The 27,325-nt window shown below is 38.6% G+C and overlaps 1 protein-coding gene and 2 long non-coding RNA genes across 5 annotated transcripts; 1 reads left to right on the forward strand and 2 right to left on the reverse strand.

The window, feature by feature from the left end:
- Nucleotides 1-5,009: 5,009 nt before the first annotated feature.
- On the reverse strand, nucleotides 5,010-8,162 carry LOC144994952 (uncharacterized). Of its 2 annotated transcripts, none has more exons than XR_013658695.1 (4): nucleotides 6,843-8,162; nucleotides 6,715-6,751; nucleotides 6,317-6,435; nucleotides 5,010-5,708 (listed from the first exon to the last, which is right to left on the reverse strand). It is a non-coding gene; the product is annotated as an uncharacterized LOC144994952 (long non-coding RNA). The 2 variants fall into 2 exon arrangements; XR_013658694.1 differs by having other exon boundaries at nucleotides 6,615-6,751; nucleotides 6,843-8,160.
- A 1,445-nt stretch (nucleotides 8,163-9,607) lies between these two features.
- On the forward strand, nucleotides 9,608-25,097 carry slc22a7a (solute carrier family 22 member 7a). The gene is made up of 10 exons (XM_023954345.2): nucleotides 9,608-10,078; nucleotides 11,370-11,473; nucleotides 19,482-19,636; nucleotides 19,721-19,889; nucleotides 19,971-20,094; nucleotides 21,031-21,140; nucleotides 21,231-21,445; nucleotides 22,711-22,819; nucleotides 24,321-24,527; nucleotides 24,857-25,097. Exons 1-10 carry the CDS (start codon nucleotides 9,713-9,715, stop codon nucleotides 24,942-24,944), a joined length of 1,647 nt encoding a protein of 548 aa, XP_023810113.1. The 5' UTR covers nucleotides 9,608-9,712; the 3' UTR covers nucleotides 24,945-25,097.
- Nucleotides 14,831-17,399, reverse strand: LOC144992229 (uncharacterized). 2 transcript variants are annotated; one of them, XR_013656119.1, is made up of 5 exons: nucleotides 17,218-17,399; nucleotides 16,640-16,697; nucleotides 16,439-16,497; nucleotides 15,528-15,623; nucleotides 14,831-15,034 (listed from the first exon to the last, which is right to left on the reverse strand). It is a non-coding gene; the product is annotated as an uncharacterized LOC144992229 (long non-coding RNA). The 2 variants fall into 2 exon arrangements; XR_013656115.1 differs by lacking the exon at nucleotides 17,218-17,399 and having other exon boundaries at nucleotides 16,640-16,851.
- Nucleotides 25,098-27,325: the final 2,228 nt, after the last annotated feature.

Below are 27,325 nucleotides of genomic sequence, written 5' to 3' on the forward strand. Positions count from 1 at the left end.
ATGACCCCAAAAAGTAAAACCCCAACTCCTCCTAAAACCTCAATAAAACTGTCAATATAGACTCAGGAAAAACAGCAGAACGTGTATGCGTTTGTTTTCCGTGTGCCGTCTTCCACAGCTGTTTCCTCTGAATGGAGGTCAGGTTATCAGACCAACGACACACCTGCTGCTTCGTGACATGAACTACATTTTAAACCTGTCCTGAAATCTGTCGTCTTCAGCTGCAGAGTTCAGTCACAGAGCTGTGGCTTTCCTTCACTGTTCATGCAGTCTGACGTCTGCCTCCACTGTAAGTGACTCCAAAGTCAGGCTGTCACCTGTTAGTGGTCTGATCAGGACCTTTGTCTAAAAAGACACGTCTATGTGTTTCCAACTGCACAAAACGGTTAAAAACACTTACTGCACTCATGGTGACTCATGCAACTGCTTAAGGCGAACCAACTCAAAATGTTTATTCTGAAACTCCAATAGGCTTCTGCTAAAATACACCAACAGAAGCAGAGACAATAAAAACACTTTAAATCTTCTAAAGAAGATGCATGTGTCATTTTGTTCTTTTTGTACGACCTCCATTTAGAAGCTTTGATTTATTTGTTTCTTCATGTTGCTTTAAAAATTGCTTTAAAAAATCATGGTTCTTTGTTTTATCAACTCTAATATATGTGCTACAGCGCTGAACTGTTTCTACAAAGAAAGCTGCAAGTTGATGCAAAGCTGCTGAATGTTTGCTCACCTGCCAGGCCTGGTGTTGCGCAATCACGGTCAAAGACGGAACTGTGATTTTTTTTATTTATTTTTTTTTACATCGGAGTGATGCCTCTGTCGCCTGGAAATCTTTGTTTGGCAGGTTCTCCCCTCCCTCTCTCTGGTTGATTTTTTTTTGCTTTAAGTCACACCTTCAACTCTGCCTCAAACAGCGATTTGAAAAGTCTGAACTCTGATTTTGATAAAGTATAGCTGAATTAGTTCCAGTACTAATTACGCATTATGTTTTATTTCTGCATCGATGACCTAAAGCAAAGATTAATTCATATTTTTGTTCAAAAACAATCAAATGTGTCGTTTTGTTGAATGTCATCAGCGCCAACGTTAATCTGTTTTATTAAAATCCTGAGAGGTGACGATCATTATGATGGAAAAAGAAAAAGGAGCTGAAAACCAAAATGCGCAGTGATGATGTTTTCAGAGGGGAGTCTGCAGTGCAGGCCGCAGCCTCCAGGGGGCGACATCGTCCCGTTTCACATCCGATTTTGAGTGATCTCTAACTTGTGGATAAAATTGTTGTTGTTCCACATTTGATGAAAGAAAAATCTTCAGAAAAGATCGGGTAAAAATATTTAAAACCTAACAGCATCCACCGGTCTGTAAAGCTGCACATTTTGTCAAAAGATTAAGATAAGTTAGTAAATAATTGTGATTTGTGAAATAGTAACAGCTGTTTTGTTGGGTTTCTGTCTTTCTTCAAGGAAATGAGTGGTTGAATCTGCTTTTCCCTGGCTGTCAGCTTCGATCAGGCAGGTGTTGAAACCCACTGTACTCTGGTCAGTGTGGAGATGTAAGTGTTTGTGGTGTGAATATAGTCAGTGTGAACACAGACCTCCACACCAAACTGCATATATGAAGCAAGCCAAGCTGTGCATTTCAAGTATAAAATCAAAAGAGACAAAATATCTATAAAAAAATTAAATAATGATAAAAAGGTTTGTGAGAAATGCTATATGTGATTTATATATTGCATTTTAAACATATTCTCTCCACTCTTGGTGTGATTCTACGGAGCCCCAAAAGGGACATTGAAGAAAAAAAAATTGAAATATAAAAAATACAAAAAAAATAACTTTCACTTCAATTTTTCTTTCTTCTTCAGCATAAATTTTCCGGGCAGTAATCTCACAATTAACCCTAGAACACTTTCGCTACAATAAGTTGCATAATCACTTCTGCGGGGTATCTTTTACCCGATATTATATAGCCAACAAAAGGTACTTGTCATAGAAAATAGATCAAAACATGACAACACGTGATAAATTAGAATGGTTTTCTTTTATTTTTTAGCTGTGGTATGTGCAACAAAATGAAAAGGAAAAAAATAGGAAGTTCCTAAAAACATGCTAAAAAATGACTGAAAGTTAGGAATTTGAGAACAAAAAACTCCTAAAAAAATAATAAAATGATACTGGAAACTTGGACTTTGGTCCCCCCCCCCCCCCCCCCCATTCCCTGGACACGTGGGACGTCCCTGGCGAAGGCACAGACTCCTTGACATGTTAAAATTCATGTAAATAGTTTTGCATGTCCTCTGGACGATCCTCCTGTTACATAGGCTCACACTAAGCACTCAAACAAGACAAGCTTGGAGAAAAAGCTCTGGTCTTTTGCTGGATATTTTCCGGAAAATTTGAATTTCCGGCTAAATTAAGGATCTGTTCGGTTTTTATATTTTACTTTTGATCTTTAATGTACCACAGCAATGAGCAAACCTGCAGATTACAAGTCCATAACACGGTTAAAGGGAAATCACAAAGATGCCACAAAAGATCATCCAAGCCTAAAGAATCAACAGAATCCATTATAATGCCCTGTAATTCAAGAAGGATATGGTCAGATTCTGTCCAGATTATTCCAAAAACGTTAAACTTTCTAAACCCACAGGAGTCTCTGAACAAACCGGTATGTTTGCCAATCACATCATCTGTTTACCATGACAAAGAAATCATATAGTAGGTTTAAAGGTTGTCATTTGGACTTGGTTTTTAAAGTTGAAGACGTTTCACCTCTTATCCAAAAGGCTTTAATTTTTATGTTATTTGCCGTTAAAAAAAAGAAATGCATTACATGTAATTTAACTTTGAGGAACATTTCTGGTTCATTGTGGAATTATTCATTCATTCATCTTGATGGGGCTGCTGGAGCCTATCCCGGCCACTTGTGTGGAATGATTGTGTGACACTGTACCAAAAAGATGGATATCACGTATTACCACAAACATTTTTTTACAATAAATTCAAAAAGAAATTTGTTAGGTAGAAACAAACGCACTAAAAGGGTCAGGTTCATCTATGCTTTAAGGGGGTGTCGCACCACCTACATTATGGGCATTTTCCACATAAGAGATTTCGGCCTTTTGTGATTCACGCGTGATATACGTCATTCATGAGCGTTTCTTGCATTCGCAGATGTGCGCAGATGTCCGTCAAGGGTTTTGGCCGACGGGTCTTTATGTAAATTCAGTTTATGTCGTTCAAAGTTTTTATTTTCAAGTAGTTTACATGCAATTCTTACTTAAATCATACGCAAATATGTATGATTTTTGTCTAGATGCATATGCAAGTTTGTGGCTTTCCACGACCGTTCCATGGTCAGTTCACGCATGTACCACCGATGTATAACTTTTACATCATGTATACGGCGCACAATCACGTTCAAATTATGTAATTGATGCACAAATCACCAATGAATTGCATATAAAATGCGCAAAAATCCTGCACGGTTCATGTTCTACGTTGATTTGCGTGTTCGCTGTGTGGTTTATTCGTACTCGGTTTTAATGTGGTTCATTCATGATACACCTGAAAGTTGCGTGAAGACAACATTTCTCAATTTTTCCACGTAGATCCATTTTTTTTCTGTGCAATATGCGCAAAATGTATATATAGTGGCTGTGTGACACGGCCTTTAGATAACGACCAAAAATAAGGGACTAATAGGAGAAGGTTGAGACAACCCAAGCATGTGAACAGCAGTCTTTAATATCACTTAAAAAATGACATTTGCGGAAAAAGTCAGCTGCTTTGATTTGGTTTGCCGGCTCTTCTGGTTTATTTAAGGAATTGCACCATCGTCCTGTGGGGAGAACTGTGTCATTGAATTATCTGCCCCTTGAGCGGACTCAGGGGTTTTTAAGCAACCGATTATTTTCAGATAATCATTTCTGATCCATTAGTTTTTTAACAAACATGAATTAAATAAAATTCATATGAGAATCAGCTGACAGACTTTACTCTTCGGCTGTAAAAAAGAAATTACTTCCTTTCGTACTTTTTTTTTTAACTTGTTGCACATTTTTGTGAATATTACAAAACAATTAATGATTTTCTTGTGTTAGAATGTCTGCTTGCATTTAAACTATTGCACAATAAACCTTCAGTTTAACTAAAACCTTTTCTTAACACATTTAATTTAAAATTACAGGTCGATTTTAAAACTGCCCAAATTATGTATAAAGCATCAGCAAATTCTCTGCCAACTAACATTCAGTCTTTGTTTCAAAACAGAAATGCCGTACCAAGAATCATGAGGAGAATGTGTATTCTCTTGGACTGCGGAAAGTTGTTGGTTTGTTCTTTTTTCAGCCGAGGCATCGTGTTTCCTCATTCCTTTTTTATTGTGGATTTGGTGTGTGGTCGGAGTATATAGGGCGCGTCTGTCCGTCTTCATCAGGTGTTTCTCATATGTTAGCGTTGTGTCAAATTGTTTAATTTTGTTGTATTGTTGTCACGAGTGTTGTTGAGTGGGGGTTTGGATTTTTAGAAGCATAAACTGCTTCTTCCATTCCCCTTTCAAATCCTATTTTCAAAGTCGTGTTAAAGACTTATTCTTTCATTTAATGTAAATGTTTATGGGATTTGAAATAAATCTTGTACTACTTCTAATAAAACCTGCTTCTCAGGACAAAAGTTCTACTTCAGTAAAAATGGAGCAACCTCTTTTGTTGGACATCTGTCTCTAAAAATGACGAGAAAAGATGTTTTTTATGTTATTTTCACTACGAAAAAAGAGGAAGTTTGGACTTTTTTTGCACAATGCCATATTTTGCAACTAATTAGAAAACCTTCCCTGTTGCCTAGGTAACAGAAATAGATTGTCACCCGGTGGCCCAGAAGGAACAAACTGACTCTTTGTAATGGTGAGATTTACCACTGATACATGTAAGAAGATCAGATCCACTAACAAGTTATTTGTTTTAATTAAATAAATGTACTTGTAAATATTTGGTTCAAATAGCAAAACGTGCAGCATTAGCTTAGCACTAACTTCAAGAATTATATTATAAAATGAAATTTTTGTTTATAACCCTTATGTGTTGTTTTTATGGCATACATGAAAGTTTAAATTACAGATTAAAAATGCCACAGATGTTAAAGGAAGTAACACTGTGAAATATACAGCACTTTTAGCTGCAAAGGAAAGCAAAGTCATTTCTTTTTCTCTGACATCAGACAGCAGTGGATGCAGTTTATTTATCCTGTTCGAGTGAAATGTGGCTGTGAGGATTCTGTTTACATCACGTTGGACAGCGCCATTACTTCAAATCAGAGCCGTATCAATTCAGAAATGCTTATTCCTCTCCTTTTTTTTTTCTTTTACACTACATTTACAGTGAGAGTAGCCAAACAAATTCTTATCCTTAACAATAAAAGTCTGTTGTTTTTAAAGTTACAACCGGTTATATGATTAAGCCAAGCTTACACATGCATAACGACAAGATTTGCAAAGTCATTGGTGAATGTTGAGCAAGTTCCAACTTTTGAACCCATCGTTGCATATGATGTCCACAGGTTGAATGCCCCCCTTTGTTCTCCCACAGACTCCATCCCCAGCTGTTTTTTTCTTTTGCGTTTTATTTTGAAAGGTCTTCTTTGTGTGCACTGCCAGCTGATGGAATATGGAATGGAAGCGGAAGGTAAGGTGCAGGTTTAGGGAGGAAACTTGGACACCAGACAGAGAGGCAGGGAGACAAAGAGGGGAACAACAGCAAAGTAAAAAAAAAAAAAAACATACATGGACAAAACTATTAAATACACAATTTACAAAGAAAAAGCTTTTCTCACTGTGTCGATGTGTTTACAACATCAGTATTAGGGCAAAAACAAGAAGTCCCTCTGCCACAGTCAATCTGCATGCTCCAATTTATCAGAGCAACATAGAAAGTAAAAATGAGATGTGATGATTTTTTATTCTAATCCAACCAACAAATGAAAGCTGAATCGCAGATGTGGCAACATCTTTTGGTTTATGTCAGTCAAAGATGCAAACTTTGCTCAATCTCAGAGTTTAGGTCAGAGTTCCAACAACTTTGTTAAGCAATGTAACTGCTTTTTTAAATAGTTTTCTACCCGGAAAAAAGACTTAAACACATGATAAATGTCTTTACACGCAACGTCATGTGATTGTCTGCTGATACGCCAGACATGCTAACTCTCCTTAAGACATAAAGAAGTGCAGTAGCATTAGGAGAGAATAGGCATGGATGTACTGTAGTACTGAGAGAAAAACAGAAGGGCAAAAAAGACATAATTAATCAACAGAGACATACTTCTGATGGGGTCACTTCTTTTTGGCTGGATGTGTTTGGGATCTTTGTCCTGCTGAAAGATCCAGCCACACTGAATCCTCCAGGATGGAAGGAAGTTTGACCCTAATTCTACGGTGGCCCTGAAGTGCAAATCACGTCAACAAATCACTCAACACAGAAGCTTTTCAAATTATACAACGATGGTTAAAAAAGCGTAAAACAACTTTTAATTTTAGAAAACAAAACAAAACCTCAGAAACCAAAATGTAAAAAGCAAAATAACCCTTCTGGAAATCAAAATGAAATGTTAAAGTAGTACCTTTTCCGGTTTCTTATTGTGTTTAGCTTTTCAAGCTTTTCTTTTGATTTCTTTAGGTGACTTTCACAAAACCCTGTGTGCTTCTGGGATTTTTGCTCACCGTTCTTGTGATCATATTGACCCCACGGGGTGAGATTCTGCAGGGAGCCCCAGATGGAGGGAGATCATCAGTGGTCGTGTCTGCCTTCCATATCCTAATAATTGATTTCTTCACACCAAGCTGCTTACCTATTTCAGATTCAGTCTCCCAGCCTGGTGCAGGTCAACAGTTTGGTTTCTGGTGTCCTTAGACAGCTCCTTGGTCTTTACCACAGCTGGGTTTGGAGTGTGACTGTGTGAGGTAAAGATAATTAGTGCAAACAGGTGTCATTAATACAGGTAACGAGTGGAGGACAGAGGATCCTCTACAGAAGTAGTTACAGGTCTGTGAGAGACTGATATCTGGCTTGTTTGTAGGTGACCAAATACTTATTTTCCACCATAATTTACAAATAAATCATTTAAAATATAGAAAATATCATTTTCTGGATATTTTTTTAACATTTTGTCTCCCATAGTTGATGTTTACCTATGAGGAAAATTACAGGCCCCTCTCGTCTTTTTAAGTGGGAGAACTTGCACGATTAAACAAAATCCTTTTTTGACCAACCGTATATTATATTGTTTTCTTCATAAAACAATGTTATTTTCTGTTGAAAGTGGAAGCACAGCTTAACATTCCTGGAAAACTGTACAAGAAGGAAATGCACATGACCGAGTCCTGAGCAGTTCTTTAGTCACAGTAGCTTTAAAGAATGGAAGGTCAGGCTGAAATGTTAAACATGGGTCATGAAGTCACAATACAAGTAGTACAATTGTGAACAATTCAAGTAACCCTTTAGTAGCATTTCTTTAAGTTTTTCTGCTGTGATCATTGACTTTGGTTGTTACTTTCTTTGGTTTGAGCTGATTCTGGTAAAACATAAGTGTAAAAAAAACAAATAAAAGGGACACCAAAAAAAATAGTAAATTTATAAGATAAAAGTTGAAGTGAGCATCACTGCAGCAGCAGAGCGGACAGTTACAAATGTGTGGAAGCTGATATACGGTTTATTAATGTTTTATTAATTGATGGGTGGCTTGCAAGATCTCTGCAGCCCATTAATGAAACCATCGGTATCTCTGCAGCTGTCCACTTCAATCCTTTCTTCCTCAATGAAAGAGAAGGTCTCACAAGTTCTGAAGAGGCCAAGTTTTCAGCATTTTCAATGTTCTTATGCTGATGTACCAGACTATTTTCATTCCTTTTTGTTGTTTTATGTTGAAATGAGACATTTCCTTTGAAGGAGGGGGATTACGTAACATGACCTCTGGGTTTGTGAATGAAAAGAGCAGGATAAAGTGGCATCATCTACACCTAAATGTGTCTCTGTGCTCCTTATTTTACATATGAAACTCTGCATTTCTGACACTGAACCCAGCAAAGCCGGCCACACTAACAATAATTTGGTTTTGACTCGCCAAAAGGTTCAGAATTTGTTTTGTTTTTTTAACCCCATCTGGAAATAAAGCTTCACAAAACTCTCCACATCTTTCATCTTTGTGCACAGCTCCAATAAACAGGCAACTTTGTTGTTTTTTTTCTTGTTAATTAATGACTTTTTTCTCGCAAATGTGCTTTAAAGTCGTAAGACTAAAATTTACTAGAAAAAAAAAAAAGTCATAAATTTAACCTATGTGACACAAGAACAGGCAGCAGGTTTATTAGCTCAGCTAAAAGTCGACAAAGCTAAATCGGGATCAGGCAGGCAGGAGTCGATAACAGGCATTAGATAATCAGAGGAGAGTTGAGGCAGACAGAGTCAGACAACAGAAGATGAGCTCCAAATATGACACTAAGGAAAGCAGAGTGGCACAAACAAGCTGCGCTTCACTCAGTGCAGACCTTAAGTGTGCTGTGGATGATTGAATGATTGAGCGTCAGGTGTGCAGCATCCAGGAAGTGTGAGACTAGAACTCTGACCAGAGGGGGAGACAGAGCTCTCACTTCTGACACTACGACTTTTAAAGTCATTAATATGCAACTTTATTCTCGTAATTTAACAGTTATGACTTCTTTCTTGTACATTTAGGACTTTAAAGTTGTGATTTGAAGAAAGAAAAACAATTTTTATTTGTAAATTGGCCCTAATACTGCGTCGTTCTACAGGGATGGAGATGAAGTGATATTTGATCAATATAGATGCCACTCTTATTTTCAAGTCTCAGAGTTTTCTAACCTTTACAGTTTTTAGAGAAAACTCGACATGACATCCTAAATTAACCAAAAATGGTTCGTAAAATGTTTTGAACAAAACTTCTGCAAGGAGGGGCTGCACAGGGGCAGGGACTGGCAACCATGGCAACGACTGTGGCCAGTCAGGAGTAAGCAAATTCACAAAATCTGTGAGTTAAATATTTTAAATGTTTGATTTAAAACTTCCTGCTTTTATTGAGGCATTTGATTGGTCCGTTTCTAACTTTAATAGCATTTGCTATAGAAAAAATCTATAGGATTTATAAAAAAGGATTATAAAAAAGGATTATTAAGAACATGGAAAAAGAGAGGAAGAATGGTTATTTTTAATCAATAGAATTAGTGAATAATAACTGTTTATTGCTCAACAGAAAATAGATTTCAGCTTCTTGGAAGCAGCGGCTACTTCCTGTTCGGATCGCCAGCTCTCCTATACAGTCGACGGCACGGATGCCGCTGTCGGACAAATCTAGGAGATGCTAACAGGATGAACAGCTACATTTTAGTAAATTAAATCACAAGAGCTAAAAGTTTAAGGTAGAGAATTTTACTAGATTTCTGTTTCGAACAAACTGCTTGTTTGATGACCAAAACAACAAAAAATCACCAGTAAAAATAATCAATGAAAACCAGGTCAGTTAGATGTTAGAACACACCTCACAGATAAAGCCTTCCCTCAGAACCTCCCCCTCCACTTTAAAAGAAGTGACTGGAACAGGACACACACATACTGAGGGGGGAGACCACATATTAACTGCAGGGAGGAATCAGATTGTGCTGGAGATTATTGGAGAAGCAGCAAATCAGCCTCCATCTCGTCACTATGAGGTTTGAGGAAATCCTGGATGATATTGGAGGCTTCAGTAAGTTTCAGTTTCTCCTCCTGAGCATCCTGTGTTTGCCCCGCGCCATCCTTCCCCTCCACTTCCTACTGCACAACTTCATCTCTGCCACCCCTCCTCACCGCTGCTCCCTCGGGAGCCCAGAGGACAGGAATGGAAGCAGCTGGGAGACCGACCCCGGGGTGCTGGCCCTCAGGATCCCCCAGGAGGAGGACGGCTCCTTCAGCTCCTGCAGGGCCTTTGAGCTGCCGCTGAGCAGCAACCTGAGCCGAGCAAACGGCACTGTGCCGTGCCAACACGGCTGGATCTTCGATCAGACAGAATTAAGCTCCACCACTTCCTCTGAGGTAACATTTCTTACCTCCAACTTCTGTTTTCCAATGACTGCCATACAGTAACTCCATCACTGCAACATTTTGACAAAAGATGTTTAATTTAGCAAAAGTACCACTAAAATGTTCACTTTTTTTGACAATCAAATGATTTTGAGTTAATTGTTTAGAGTTTGAAGTTATGTTTTCTCAAATATCCTCAATTTGAAGAATTAAAGGTGAGAGACTGAGATCACAGTCAGGAATTTAGTGCCTAATTTATTAATAAACTAAAATACATGAAGAAAAAGTAACATGATATACACAAAATATACCTATACAACTAGTAACACAACTCAATGATATCACATAAAAATCAGCTTTTGAGGGACTTTCATGTTCAAACATTCAGCAGCAACTTTATCATGATTTGGTTTTTATTTTGAAAATTATTCATCTCTTTTGGTGTGTTTCTCAAACTTTTTAACACAATATAAAATTATTTTGTGAAGAATTGTGTTGCATTTCCTGTTTGTTTTATGCAATAATGTCTATGAAGACTCTCATTCATCCAGGTTGATTCCATCATAGTAGTAGGTTTAGGGGCTGTCATCTGGACTTAGTTTTAAAAACTAAGTAAAACTAAAACAATAATGTGTTTTTACTAGATAACACAGTAATATAATAAGACTCACTCTGTTGAAAAATGTGTCGATGGTGTTTTAATGTGTCCTTGTGGTATTTTTCTGTTTATTTCTGAGTGTTTCTTTGTTTCAAATTGTCGTGAATCAGGAGCAGACAAAAATACTATTCAATAATTACTATTACTATTAATACTATTCAGACAGAAAACACGCTGGGGAGGCCAGCTCTTTGCGCCGCTCCATTCTGATGCATCCATGTACGTCTTTGTTTTCCTCGTGTAAGCTGGAATCTGGATCCAGACTGTCCGGCTGGGTGGCTACAATATTGCTCGCCATTTTTTTTTGAACCAGCAATGTTAGGTTGGGAGTGTGAGGAGCTGGAGAGAGTCTAAACAGACACCTCTCAGTTATGGGTAATGGGAAGGGGGCGGGGTTCCTCCACACCAATGGTCACGCCCACAACTCAGAGGTGAATTTTTTCAGAAACCGTCCTAGAAAACAACCGTTTTGGGTTTTTTTTTTGCCTAAAAACAACATCCATATAATTATAAGATCACTGGTAATGCTTTGAAAACAGATCCAAAGATTTTTTGAGAGGGACTTTAAGCAGTTAGGTGCTAATTTCTCTGAATTTTTCATTGTTTTCTTGACTGATTAATTGTCCATCTGACTTTTCATTACAGTGGGATCTAGTGTGTAATGAAAAAAATCTGAATCAAGCGCTCGCCACCTACTTCTTCCTCGGGGTCACGTTCGGAGCCATTGTGTTTGGACAACTTTCAGACAAGTGAGTTGTGGGTAAATCCTCAGAGAAAAACGTCTGTTCCACACCTCCTGCAGTTACCATAACTCAACTGTTCATTCAATTGAATCATGAAGTGTGATTCAGTGCTTTTTATTGGACAAACAAAGAGCAGGTCCCCAAAAAATGTAAACAATTACAGGTATAACCAAATCAACAGAACATGAAAATGGAAGAACGAGCCAAAAAGTGGATGAGGAGAAACATGCCACTTTGCTTTAAAAGAAAAATCTAAAGCTTCTTCCATTTGCCTCTAATATTTCAACAACGTCCTCTGAAAGTGGCTCATCGGAGTAACCGTTTCTTACCTCCAAGCTCAGGTTTTTAGAACTTGAAGTCCCTCATATTCATATTCTTTGCTCTTCAGGTCAGAGTCCTCTGCTGTTTGTCCCTATAGAGCTTTTACCTCACAGGATCTTGGTACCATCTGTTTTCAGCCTCAGCTTTAGAACAAAGTTATTATTTTTTGTATCATTTATATGGTGCTCAGAATTCATCTGCAAATGTTGGGATAAACTGACCACATTATAACATTTGAAATCCCATCAGTCATAAGTCATGAGCCAAAATCATAATTTTTTTAAAGCGGTTCTTTGAAGAAAAAAAACCTTTCCACTCACATGTGCTTCTACGGAGCAGGCTCCTTCCTCACACTGCTGTCATGTGATTTGTGTTTTCATCTGCGTCTTTTACTCAGTCAGCTGCCGCTGTGCTCCCAACAAACTACTCAGTGTTTGCCCATGAGGCCGGAGCAAACACACAAAACCCTAAATGTCGGTTACACAACAAGTCCACAGTATGAGGGGCCGTATAAGACATTATTTATTCTGAACCATTCACATTCATACATTCTTGCTCTCACAGTCATATATACTCTCTTTCGCATACATATATTCTCTTACGCATCCATATATTCTCTCTCTCACATTCATACATTCTTGCTCTCACAGTCATATATACTCTCTTTCGCATACATATATTCTCTTACGCATCCATATATTCTCTCTCTCACATTCATACATTCTTGCTCTCACAGTCATATATACTCTCTTACGCATTCATATATTCTCACTTGCACATCCATATATTCTCTCTCTCGCATGCATATATATTACTTTACACATACATACATTCTCACTCTCATTGTCACTCTTAAAAAAGAATGTATGTATGTGAAAGACAAGTATATATGAACGTGTGAGGAAGAGTTTATATGTGTGTGTGAGAGAGGAGTATGCATGAAACGGAAGTTACTTTGCATGAAAAGGAAGGCACTTTGAATGAAAAGGAAGGCACTTTGAATGAAACGGAAGGCAGATGATTTCTCGTGCTCTGATTGGACGAGAGGCCGCCACCTCCCATTTTGAACAGACGCTAACATGAACCAATAAGAAGGCCATCGGAACCTTAAGAAATATTTTATCTTCACCTCAAGTGGTCACAAATCTGTCTGCATCTCTAGAGACACAAAGGAATGTCTCAAATACCAATAATGGTAATAGAAGTGCCACCGAAACAGAAAATCCGTATCCACCTTATTCCTAGCCCCCATGAGCCTTTGCGTGAATTATGGGCGACACTTCCTGTAGACGCTGGAACACGCATTTACATTAAAACAAATTCCTCTTGTTTTCGATCCATAACTACATATAAATGTGGGAAAACCAGCTGTCATTTCTTAAAAAAGGCAACGGTGAGGTGGAGATGAAATATGTGTTAAGGTTCCGATGGCTGCAGGACCCCCGTGGCTACTTCTTGCCGGTTCGTTTTTTTTTAAAAATAAACTTTATTAACAATATCTTGCACATACACAATACCAAACACAAAACTCCACTTTGTGCAAAATACAATCTTCACGTTCGCCATGAGAATGAACAAAAAAACATAATGATAACCATGTAAAACAGGTTATGCAAAAAGAAAACAAAAATAATAAGGCAAAGGAATCTGTTAAAGTTTCAGGAGAGACCATGTTTCAACTGTTCTGACAGCTTTTTTGTTAGTGGAAGATTTAATACTGTTCACATACAAAACCATTTCTTTCTGAAAAACATAAAACACGGTTTTTTTGTTGGCATATTTACACTTGTGTATAAAGTATTTAGCCATAATTATAAGTAAATTAACTACATATATTTTTTCTGCATTAAGTCTTTCTTGTGTAAAATATCCAAAAATAATATGCTCGTAAAATAATCTATAATCTTCACATAGATGAGTTCTTATAAAATGTATCACATCTTTCCAAAATAGTTGAGTGAAAGAGCAAAACCAAAAAAGATGAGGCACAGTTTCTGGTGAGGAATGACAGAATGAACAGTTTATGTCCAGATCTTTTTTAAACTTAGTAAAGAAATGTTTCACTGGATAAAATTTGTGAAGAATTTTGAAAGAAATTTCTCTGATTTTATTGGTGATGAAATACTTTTGTGGCAGGGTCCAAACCTTTTCCCACTGAATTCTACATCCAAAGCTGTTCCAGTATGAGATAACATACGGTTTTGTGGCAATCTCATTTTGAAACAGAGAACAGATACTTTGATTATTCCTGCTAGCTGAAAAACATACCTTTCCACACCACAAGTCTGTTAATTTGGGATTTCTTGCTTGTTCATGTTAGCGTCTGCACTGTAATCCCTAGCGAGTTGACTGAACTTAAAAATTATTTTGTAACAGATTACGCAACAGTTAAGTTATATTATTAAAACTTTTAAGTTAACATTTATTAAAATTCATATTGTCAGTTGGCTTACATTTGTATTATTTCATATAAAAAATATTAAGATTCCTCAACTTATAAAAGAGAGATTATTTACTTAAAGTTTTTAATATTTTCCAACTAAAAAACGCTTTAACTAACTATATTTTTATATTACTCAACTCATAAAATATGTAAAATTCACTCAAATGCTTTATAAATTCTCTAACTCATTAAATGTGTAGCATTGAAAATATTTAAAATTCTTCATCTTAAAATGTATTCTAAACAGAGATATTGATACTGCCCCACTACATTTTAAAGGCTAACATTGATAAAAACCAACAAACGTGAAGGCCACACAATAGTGATTGCTTAATACACTTTTTTTAATTGCTCTTTAAAAAAAAGCACAAATATCAAGAGGATGAAGAAACAATAAGTGCAATAAAACTGCATTATAAGAGTGCCACACAACATATTGACAAAAAGAGTTGGTTTTGTATTTTACGGCAGAAAAAGCAAATGATCACAACAAAACACATTAGTTACATAACACTTAAACCAACAAATATTCCATTCTGGAAGACTCACTCAACGAAACATTCTTCAGCGTCAATAAATGTCCTTTCAGTGGTTTGCTGTCCTCAAGGCTCAAGACAGCATTCTGAATAAATATGAAGGCAAGTTCAAGTTTTTTGGGGTGCTGTAGGTCCAGAGCATAGATGTCCCCGAAGAGTTAGAAGAGATTAGTCAGCCAGATCTGTGGGACCACTGACGGCAGCATCCGGAGCGTCACCACGACAACTGAGAAGATACCCACAGAAGTGTCTGTGAGGTCTGGTATTCTGGAAAATACAAAACAAAAAACACAGATGAGTTCAGACCCTCAAAGATATTCATCACACTAATGTACAAAACTGACATTCCTGCCATCTGTCAATAGGAATCTTTTCATGCTAACATTCTGTTAGCTTTTAATCAACTGGCTATGATGTTTTAAGGACCAACTCCAATTAAAATTGTGTTTTTAAAAAGTTCTTTAGCATTTTTCTGAAGGAGGACATTTATAAAATAATTTAAGACTAAAGCTTCATTTTTCTTTATTCAAATAATGATGGATCAGGAGCAGAAAAGGTAAACGAAAAGGTTCCCACTCCTTCCAATCAGGAGTCCCTGATGTTCGCCTTTCATCTTCCGTCTCATTTTTAAAACCATTTAAAAATATCACTCAGTTTACAAACTACAAACAATTGCCCTATTTATTATGTCACTCAATAAAATCTCAATCAATATTAAAGGATTAGTGAAAACCATTGACAGGGAGTCGTGTGCACTTACTGTACAGGTCTTGAAGAAGTTGGAGGCATCTTCATGCAGATAAACAGGAAGTGCAAGGAGGACAAGTGCCCGTCTCATGTTCACGTCACGCTGGTCCTAAAAGAATAAAAAGAAATATCCATTACCTTTGAAGCAAATGCAGAGCAAACACTTCCAATATTTACTTAAGGAACTTTAAGAAATAATAAAATGATACCTTTTCTAGATGTCTATTTCTAGTAAGAGGACAATACAGTGTTTATGTCATGATCCACCTCAGGTCAAAGACCCAAAGTCATTTGAAGGCAAGTTACACCGTGGCTTCTTACAGCTGTTTACAAATGATTTGTTATCCGTTTTTGAATTATGCACATTAGAAATTCACCTGGAGGTCATAAATCCTAACCAAGCTGGCCAGTTCCTGTCTGTTTTGGTGGACTTAGTCTCAGAAAAGGGCAGCTTTAAGTTACACAAACATGTAAAAACTGCACAATTTCCTCTGACTGCATCTACTCTACATAAATCCATTTCAGATCTTGACAGATGAGTTTTCATGGTTTCAAATGATGGAATGGTGCTAATGCAACATCATTTTATTATTGTAATATACTGTCATAAAGACATGACAATATTCCAAAGTGTCTCCACATACATGGCAGTGGAAACACTTTGGAATATTGGCTATGTAGTACTGCAGTATTATATGTAGTACTGCATAGTGCCAAAGTAACAGAACACAACTTGCACCTCCATTCCATTGTGCCACCTTCAGCCTGCAATCTAAATATGTTTAGTTCAAATGTAAATAATTTCAGCTCTATTTAGACCTTTGGCTAGTTAAAATGTGCATAAATGTTTCCATGCTGCCGTATAAATCTAATAATGGTAATAGTTCAGGATGAATGTATTAAATAAGTATAAAACTCCCCCACTTGACGGCTCTTTTCTGGTGAAATGGTGACTTTCTGGTGAACTTTCTGAAGTTCAGTATCTGAAAAAGTCCAAAAGAGATTTTTCAATGTTAAAAAATGTTTCAATTATATTCTGATCAAAAAACATTTATTGCACTACACAACCTATTGCATTTTTTGTTTTTTTAAAATAGCTCTAGACAAATAACTGAGACAAGTTACCTCGCTGGCCTTGGCGTCTACCTGGAGGTGAAACACTGAACACTCTGTAGTTCGGTACCTGAACACAACACGAGCACGTTGATTAATTTATTTTTACAAAAACCTTTTTTATAACGGAGATCAGTGATTTATAAAAGCTTAAAGCTGCATTCAAAACCCAATGCTTCCATGTAGCAACCAGGCTTAAAACTGTTGGCGGTAGCTCCTCCCACACAACCGTTAGAGGCTTTGAGTGACATTTTTGGACAAATGTCCAGCAGCAAACTTTAGCCACAGACAGAGGCCTCCAACGCGAATTTCACACGCGGATCATGTTTAGTGTGATTGCAGCATAACAGATCATTTCTACCTCTGAAAAAAAAAAAAACCTCATCACTGTCGTAACTTACGGGCAGAAATGCAGTTTGGGTTTGGCTCGCCATACGTCTGCTATGACAAACTAATCATGTATACATTTCCACATTAATCTCTAAAACAATCATAACACACATATGTTTAAACAACAGTAAACCACATTTACGGTAGTATAAGAGCATTTTTAAAGCATTCATTCAAAATAAACCATGAACGATACTTACCAAATTAAATCAGGGCTGAAGACAAGACGGCACCATCAGCGATGAGGCGGATGAAATAAAAAACCCGAGGTTGGGGCGTCTTGAAGCGGGACGAAATCGCAACGCTTTGCAGAATAATAAAATGCTCGACTTTCAATTTCAAACGTCGCATACTCGCATTCGGCAAATCCAACATGGCCACCTGAGCTAACGTAGAGAAAACGAAAGACCCTCCCACCAGTACGTGATGACGTCATGACGCTACTTCACGGATCTTAAAATTTTTGAGTGCCAGATACAAATAAGCTTTAAAATATTTAGCACTGTTAAGTTAAATTTGAAAAAATCTTGATAGAGCTTAATACTTTATAGTTGAATCAACTACAAAATGACATTTAAGTTGTGTAACCTTAATAGTTATGAGTCAGTACAAGTGATAGGGTTTAGAGTGTGTTCAAAATGGGAGGTGGCGGCCTCTCGTCCAATCAGAGCACGAGAAATCATCTGCCTTCCGTTTCATTCAAAGTGCCTTCCTTTTCATTCAAAGTGCCTTCCTTTTCATGCAAAGTAACTTCCGTTTCATGCATACTCCTCTCTCACACACACATATAAACTCTTCCTCACACGTTCATATATACTTGTCTTTCACATACATACATTCTTTTTTAAGAGTGACAATGAGAGTGAGAATGTATGTATGTGTAAAGTAATATATATGCATGCGAGAGAGAGAATATATGGATGTGCAAGTGAGAATATATGAATGCGTAAGAGAATATATATGCATGCGAGAGAGAGAATATATGGATGTGCAAGTGAGAATATATGTATGCGAAAGAGAGTATATATGACTGTGAGAGCAAGAATGTATGAATGTGAGAGAGAGAATATATGGATGCGTAAGAGAATATATGTATGCGAAAGAGAGTATATATGACTGTGAGAGCAAGAATGTATGAATGTGAGAGAGAGAATATATGGATGCGTAAGAGAATATATGTATGCGAAAGAGAGTATATATGACTGTGAGAGCAAGAATGTATGAATGTGAATGGTTCAGAATAAATAATGTCTTATACGGCCCCTCATACCACAGAGTAATTTCAATGCATTTCATTAATATCTGTGGCGCACTTAGCAGTCTGGCAGGTAAACAATAACATGGGGCCCTCTGCAGCAGTTGTATTAATTAAAAAAAAATGTTGTTGTTTTTTAAATCCTTAACTAAAGGGTAAAATGTTGAATAACTTCCTAAATTTAGACAACATCAATTTTAAGAATCCAAATCTTTAGATCAGCATTTAAAGGCTGAAATTACATTAAAATGTTGATGAAATGTATGGCGGGCGGGCACAGAGAATGAACATTGGACGATCTGCCATGGTGTCAGGGAATGAGCTGGGTATTTAAACTGCAGCAGTGTTCATAGAAGGTGGGATCAGGGTAGGAGCAAAGACAGCAGCTCTCCACCCAACCCCTGCAGACAGAGAACAGACGGGAACAGATGAAATCATAACACATTAGCCTATCATGAACAAAAGGGGAAATTGTTCTTGTATTTTTACTTTCATGAACTCAGGTGAGGGAAAATGTCCTTGTGAAAAGTAATAAAAAGGAATTTGATTTTCAAAAACCTGCTTTTGTGAACATTTCCCAAGTATTAAATGAAACATTATGCACTAAAGCAAATGTCACCTGAGATTACCAGACCATAGAGCGCACCTGTGTATAAGCCACATCCACTCTATTTAAATATATTTAAATGTTGAAAAAAGAAATACAAGCCGCACCGGGCTATAAGCCGCAGATATCTGCATGTTCTATCTGCTAAAGAAAAAGCATAGTCTGTTCTCCTTTGCATATATATTTTTTTGTCTATTATCTTTTCTTTTTAACTCTGGTTAGAGCGCCCCCTAGCGGCGGAAGGAAAACATTCCCAGAATAGCTGCACCTGTGTATTAGCCGCATATTTCAAAACCTACGAAAAAATTAGAGGCTTATAGTCCATAAAATACGGTACTCATAAAATAATTTGGTGTTTTTTCTAATTGTACAGCAACAGGAACAATCCTCTCAAAAATGTTTGCATTCGTAAAACAAACTATCTATTCTTTTGATATAAAGATCACCAAAAGCACAGTTGTTTTCCGGCTCTGTTCTATCTTTTCAGCGCAGCTTCACATCAGATCTGAACACCAAATAAACAACCGACAAAACAAATTAGCCTACCCATCTCATAGTGAAACTGATTCTGCTAAAACTTCAGTTATTTTTTTGTGTTGCAGATTTGGACGTAAGTCGATGATTCTGGTGGCTTTTATTTCCTCCACCTTGCTTGGAGCCACCTCAGCCTTCTCCACCTCTTACGTCATGTTTGCCGTCTCCAGAGCCCTCTGTGGCATGGCCCTCAGTGGGATGTCCATCATTAGTGTCGTTCTGGGTAATTTTGACCTTAGGTATTTTAGAAATAATTGAGATCAAAGGTTGAATTTTTATCAAAACGAAAAATCAAACATCTCTCCAGGTATCGAGTGGACTGACATAAAGCATCGGACGTTCACCACCATCATCACTGGTCTGTCATGGAGTGTAGGGAACATGCTTCTGGCCCTTTTGGCCTTCTTCATACGAGACTGGAGGCATCTAACATTGGTGGTGACGGCCCCCATCGTTCTCACCATCATCTCCTGGTGGTAAGACGGATCAAGCTGTTCAATAAAAACACCACAGACGGTTGTTGTTTTGGGGAAACAGGCTCTGGTGTTTGCCTGCAGGTGGCTGCCTGAATCAGCGCGCTGGCTGCTGACTCATGGCAGAACCGAGGAAGCAAAGAAGTATCTGGTTCAGTGTGCCAAAATGAATGGGAGGAAAGAGGACACCGCCAAACTGGATACAGAGGTGCAGTCAGTGAATCTTGTTCTGTACAAATAACTTCGCTTTTATTTCAGGTACCACAAGGGGGCACAATCCAGTGCTCTTGTTTGCCAAAATCTGGTAAATAATGAGAGTTTTCTCAGTAATGGCAGCCAAACCAGAACCAAATCCTATTGGATTCGTCTGAGTTAACAAGAACCACCAACCAGTACTATCGAAGGTGGAAACTGGACAACAGTTTGAGTATCGAGGAGCAAGATGTGATAATGAGAAGCAGAAGAATGAAAAAAACATTTCAATGGTAAAGCTCAAATGATGAGATTCCAGTCAAATGAAATTTCAATTTTGCTGAATTTCACGATAAAAGCAGAAATCTGGGAATAAAATGATGATCCCCCGGATCCCCCATTTGTTCTCCTAGATGCTTTTTGAAAATAAATTTAAGGATTTTTGATACAATTTCTGCTATCCTTGCCTTAAACTGCTCGGTACACCACGATTTTCCACACGTTCCCGTGCGACTTTACATGAGAATAAGTCAGATGTGGTGGAGAGAAACTTTCTTGGATCAGAAATAAAACCAAAATAATAATGAAGGTCGCTTTTTATTTCTTTTTTATTCTGTGGCCCATTACGAACTGTCCCAAGCACTCATACCAGTCATTGGTGAGGGGGTTGAGGACATTGCTCTTGTGTTTTTGTTTCTAAGTGCCTGAGGGATTTCCTTTGGATGATATTTTGTTTTGTTTTGTTAGTTTGACCAATTGTCGTTTAAATTACGTTTTTTTTCTGACAAAAATGCTGTGACACTCATTCAGTTTTATACTTTCCTTAATAAGAGTTAAACATCTAGCCATGTCACTCCTCATCTTACCAAATCCAATTAGAAAAGTGATCAATAATCTGTCTTTCTGCAGCATCACTGTCAGTTTCCTGCAGCTATTACTTTCTGTGTTTCAGACTTTGGCCAAAATAACCGTGTCAGAAGTTGCTAAAAAGAAGCACACGTACCTGGATTTGGTAAAAACTCCTCAACTGAGGAAGATCACTCTCTGCTCCGGGTTTTTCTGGTACCAGATCTCCCTTTATGAACTTCTGTCTGCTCTGTGGATCTAAAACTGCTTCCTGTTTTCATTCTAACTACTTTTCTGCACCTCCAGGTTTGCAGTCGCCTTCCTTTACTACGGGATCAGTTTTAGGATCTCGGGTTTTGGTGTGAACATCTACCTCACCCAGTTCATCTACGGAGCAGTTGAAGTTCCCGCCAAAATCCTGGCTTTCTTTCTTGTTGATTGGATAGGCCGGCGTAACGGCCAGGCATTGTTTCTGATCTCAACAGGTGTTCTGATTGGAATTAACACAGCAGTACCTCTAGGTGGGTTTGGTTCCGAAGGTCAGGACCATTGACTGTAAATTAGAACTGGACCGAGTGAGTGTGAAATCACTCATGGCTAACCTTTGACAAAAAGTCAATTTGATCGTCTTTTTGGGGGAATATGGACGCAGCCATGTTTGATCCAGAGGCCGTCAGGAAGCAGTGATTGGTCTGAGTCAACATTTCTATGGCAACCACTCTCACCAATCAGGAGCGATCCCTACCACTGGACAGCGGGCTGCATGAAATCGGTCAAATAAACATTTTGACCATTTGATGTGGGGGCCAGCAGGCTCCACTTACTGTTATTAAGGCACCTGATTGGACCGTTTATAATTTGAAAAACAGGACACACAAAAATATGATGGAAAAAAGAGAATTATTGAGTAGCTGCTTGTTTCTCTGTTGAAGTCTGTGAGATTTTAGCTTCTTGGAACCAGCGGGTACTTCCTGTTTGGAACTAGACAGGGGGAGGAGTCACGCAGTCCAGCTCTCACACAATCGATGGTCAGACGTTCCATTTAGAGCCTAAAAACCTGACGCTGTCCCTCTTGCTTGCATTAATGCTTTTAAGAAAAGGCTACAGACCCATCTTTTTAACCTGGCTTTTAGTCAATTTTTTCACTACTTTTATTTATCTATTTATTCAGTTATTTATTTATATGTATGTATTTAATTATTTATTTATATTTATTTATTTATCCATTTTTATCTTGTTTTATGAACTTGAACTAGATTTTTAACGCCTTATTTTAATTTACCTTATTTCAATGTTTTATTGTTTTTATTAATATGTTTACTTTTTGATTCTCGTTTGTATTCATTTTCTTATTTCCGGTGCTTCCTCAGCTGGAACCTCTCCCTCTGGGTCGGCTGCTGTTAAGCCACTACGGCTCTAGATGGGAACCTATATCACTGCTCAGCTGTGGTGGAGCGGTCCCCACCTGGGATGCTGCATTTGGCTGTCTATGCGGCTGTTCACAGAGGGGGAGGTTCCAATTATCAGCGTTTCCAGCATCTTGTTTTTGTGCTCAGCCTATTTCTCATTGTCTTTTCCCATCAGTTAGGGGGTGGGAGATGTGGAAGGAGTGGGGGGCTAGGTACTGGGAGGGGGGTCCTATTTATTTATTTTTATTTATTTATTTTTTAATCATCATGCTTGTTTTTATATTTTGTTGTGTTTTAATGTAAAGCACTTTGTGTTATATTTTTATATGAAAAGTGCTTTACAAATAAAGTTTGATTTGATTTGATTTGATTTGCAGATTACACAGTTGTTCGTACAGTTGTTGCCGTGGTGGCAAAAGGTTTCTCTGAGGGGGCATTCACCACTGCGTTCCTCTACTCAGCTGAGCTCTACCCAACTGTCCTCAGGTAATTGACAATCAAAAAAGTAAAAAAAAAAAAAAGGTGGAACTTTTAGGCTTGTTATTTTCTAATGCTTAATGAAGTTATTAGAAGCATTTGAGACTTGTGGAAATCACTGTTTTACTTCACCTGTTCAGATGTTAATTCTTTCAGGAGATCCTTCTGAGAGAAAAGACTTTTCAGGAAGTATATGCAATCACATCTAAAAAAATGTCACCGCCTGTTTACTTGTGTGTTCATTAATTACTTCAAAGTATTTGTTCAGGCTCCTCCTGCAGGAGTCGTGCAACGTCTTACCTGTCAAAATCTTTTTACTTCGTTAAATCGCATGGATGACAATGAAAGCGATAAAGCCACAAACTTGCAAATGCATCTCGCAAAAATCACGCACAATTGCGTAAGATTTATGTAAAATATGCATAAACTGTGTCATTCATAAACAACCCAAAAATTTGAACAGCTAAAAAAAAAACAAATCTGTGCATATCAACGAATGACGAGTGCAAGAAACACTTAGGAATTACGTGCATCGTGCATGAAACACGAAATACAGAAATTTCACACGTGGAAAATGCGCAAAATATACGTTGTGGCTGTTTGACACGGCCTTAAGATCAAGTGAAATGGTACAGAAAGCCTCCACAGTACTCTTAAACTAACAAATACCAGATACTCCCCTCTCAGTGTAGAGAAAACTCTTAACAGTGAGGATGAGCCCTACCAAGCAGGTGGTGGGAGTCGGATAAGTCCTTGGATGGTTTTCCGCTTGAACCTTGGACGGAAGGATGAACCTACAAGGGTCTGAACAAACAACCATGGAAACAATTTCAGAACGTCACCTGGATGAATGAGAACCGTCAGTGACGACCTTAGGAACAGAAACAAGATCAATAAACTAAGGGACCAGCATTTGGTGGTTAATGCACAAAGAAATTTAGAGCTGGACTGCCAGACCTTCAGGAGAAGAATGTGGACCAAGGAACAAAACCCAGAAATGTCTGAAACACTTGTGTTTCATTAGCTTGGAAGTGAGTCCTGGTGTGGCACCAAAAAACAGATGGACTTTTTAGCCCTTGTGCTATCCTAGGCACTTTAACATTGGGGTCATCTAGACCCACTAGACAGTGCTCTGAACCTTTTGTCTTCAATGATTTGTGATCTTCACTGGTGTCCATGGATTACATGAAATCTTTCCACCTTTATCCACCTTTGTCATGGTAGGGAGAACACGTCAATGTAAGGGTGGGGTCATCTAAGATAGCACAAGGGTTAATTCACCAGAAGGAAGAAGAAATCAAAATCATGGGGAGCAAATAAGTAGATCCTTTTTCTATTCAGGCCAATCGTTAGAAATAGTCATTTAGGCTGACTGTACGGATCAAAGTCAACTGGACTTGGTTTATCTTGGTAGTTCTTTTATTACTGAAGACATTAACCTTTTCTCATAGAGGCTTTCATGTCATGGTCCACGTTCACACATGAAGCTTCTACCTCTCTTTTTGTACAGGCAGTGTGGAATAGGCTACACCTCATGTCTCTGTCGGATTGGAAGCTCGCTGGCTCCTATGGTGATGCTGCTGGAGGACGTTTGGCTTCTTCTGCCGCCGCTCATTTTTGCTGGGACCGGGATCTTTAGCGGCAGCCTGGTCTTCCTGCTTCCGGAGACTCTGAATGCCCACCTCCCTGAAAACATCTTGGATGTTGAAGAAGGAAGGTACAAACTCACACAAGCGACCAATGCAACCAGTTAAATGTTCTGGAAATGTAAACCGTTAAAATTGAATTTTAAATGAACTCCTTCCGCTTTGCAGAAACTGTCCTAGAAAGAGACAGAGGTTTTTAGATTTTGGCATTTTTAGCCAAAAAATGTTTTTTTTAAAGAACCATAGGGAACCCTTTGATGATAGATCAAAAGATAATTGAAGGGGACTTTAATTCTGATTTCAGAAAATTGTTTAGGATCAAAGGTTTTTTTCTTCCTGCTAAACTGTTTTCTGTTGCAGAAAAAAAAAAAAAGTCTCATTTTTGTGACTTTCGTTTCAGACACATGCAGAGTGATGCAGATAAAGCCGCACCGATCGAGCTGAAGCAAATAAACCACAATAATACAGAAGCATCAAAGGGGAACTGATGCAGGTTGGGATCACATCACCATGATGGTCATGGAAAGTTAAGAGAAAACTGCAGCCTTTGGGAAATATTCAGGTGCTTTTGAATTTCAATGTAAACTTAGACCGACGTCAAGATCGCTGCTTTGGAAAACTTTTTACCTGAGGAATACTTTTCAAAGTATCAGAAGGAGGTGGGAACTTACATAAGCATTTTTTAAATCTATTTCACTTAAAACGACTTTTACATTTTTAATATATTTCTTGAAAACTATGTACAGTAGGGCAGAACAGTATTTGGTGAGCCACCAATTGTGCAAGCTCTCTAACTAATTAATTATAGGTAAACCTCAACTGCGAGACAAAATGAAAACAAAAATCCAGAAAATCACATCGTCCGATTTTTAAAGAAATCATTTGCAAATTATGGTCAATAACAAACAAGCAAGATTTCTTCTTTTTTTTTGTTTTTTTACCTTGTCTTGTCCAACAAATAGATGAAAACTGAGGGCCTCTTGTGTTGGACATATTTTACTGTTACAACATGGAATTATGAATCTTCTGACACACATACTATTTGTGCAGAGGTGAACAGACACCTGTGCTTGAGTGAGTGTTCATTTTCTGCTGAGGTGGAGGATAGAATGTAAAATAAGAGAGAAAGAGCCCGGACATCCCAACACCAAATTCCCCACTGAAGCAGCGGCGGCGGCGAAGACCCCCAAACACCCACATGGTCCATAGCACAGTGCTCCTCAACCTTTTCAACGCTGCGGACCGGTATGACGTCAGACTAAGTTTTCACGGACCGGTCTTCAAGATGTGGCATATGAATACTTTAGCAACGCTATGATGAAGGAGGAACAGAGACGTGACAAAGCGACTTCTGAGCTTTTAACCCTTGTGCTATCTTAGATGACCCCACCCTTACATTGACGTGTTCTCCCTACCATGACAAAGGTGGATAAAGGTGGAAAGATTTCATGTACTGTAAATTCCGGACTACAAAGCGCACCCGATTACAAGCCGCACCCACCCATTTTCACGTGTTTGACTGCTTTTATACATACACAAGCCGCGTCAGAGTACAAGCCTTAGGCGATATTGTCATCCTGACAGATCAAGGCCAGCATCCCAGAGTGAGTGCAGTTCATTAGCACATTGTGGGTGGTGCCAGCTTTGCCTCTGGCTCACGTATTTGAATGTATCGACATCTGTCAAACAGCATGGACCCATATTCTGTTCACAAGTTCCTCAGTTATGGTGTTTTTATTTCATTTTTTTTTACTTATTGACAATCTAGGTATCACACATAAAATTACAAACAGTAACCATATAATCAACATTACATCCCTCAGTTATAATGAGGAAATTTACATCCGCGATTCCACATTTCCCATGAGTCTTAGGGGCTAAAGGCGGGGCCAACGCCCCGCTCGCCATACTGTTGTATGTGTTTAAGAATGAGCAAGTATCAGCAGTGCATGGAGGGGTGAACGGGAAAAGCTCTCCTTCCGCTTGTGTCGCGGCAGCGTTATGGGAGTAACAGGACTGGTTAAAAAACACACCGGTAAAATAAAGCAGCGGCGACTAAAAAGCGCGCGCCTCAGCGCGATACGCGCGCCTCAGTGCGGCGCGTGCGTCAGAATTCAGAAGCCTCTGCACTCCGCTCCCGCCCCGCGCGCTCCTTGTCTCCCCTTCCTATCTACTCCGACACCTCTGGCCAGGGCGGCTTCAAGGAGGAGCACTTCGTCCCCATTGCGCCAGTGTAAGGAGCAAATCGTTTCTGTGCAAAGCAATCGGACTTAATACTGTACGTTTTGTGTATGAGGGGCGGATGCGTTGTTACGTGTGGGAGCCTTCAGACTGTCATCGGCCCCGCAGCTCAATCAGCAGGAGAAGATGTCTCCAGCTCACACGGAGGCTGTGAGTTTTTCAAAGCAAAATTCCGCTTTTACGGTTTCCTTAGAAACCGTAAATGGAGTGTACATTCACTCCATGCGCTGTTCTCTCCGTCACGCAGCAAACCGGCTTTTCCAAACCCGTTGGTGACGGTGGACTTTTTTACGCTGCTTTTAACGATTGCTTTTAACTTGAAAGCTTCATCATATTGTAGCGGCGATCCCATGCACGTTGAGTCTAATGGCCCCAAAGTATTCTGGGATGCGGCCGGGCATGCGTGTTTCATTTTGTTGAACCATGACTGAAGTGTCTAAGACCTGAAGTCAAGTCCATGCTGTTTGGCTGCTAAGAGGTGTGTTGAATAGCCTTGTGCTAGAATTCAAACTATTCACTGAGTTCGAAAGTACGTACATGGCGGCCGCCAATTAAATCCATAAATTAGCCGCGTCACTGAATAAGCCGCAAGGCTGTAAGCGCAGGAAAAAAGTAGCGGCTTGTAGTC

Source organism: Oryzias latipes, chromosome 1 (assembly GCF_053564925.1).
Source record: "Oryzias latipes strain Hd-rR chromosome 1, Olatipes_Hd-rR_3.1".
Classification (NCBI taxonomy): Eukaryota; Metazoa; Chordata; class Actinopteri; order Beloniformes; family Adrianichthyidae; genus Oryzias; species Oryzias latipes.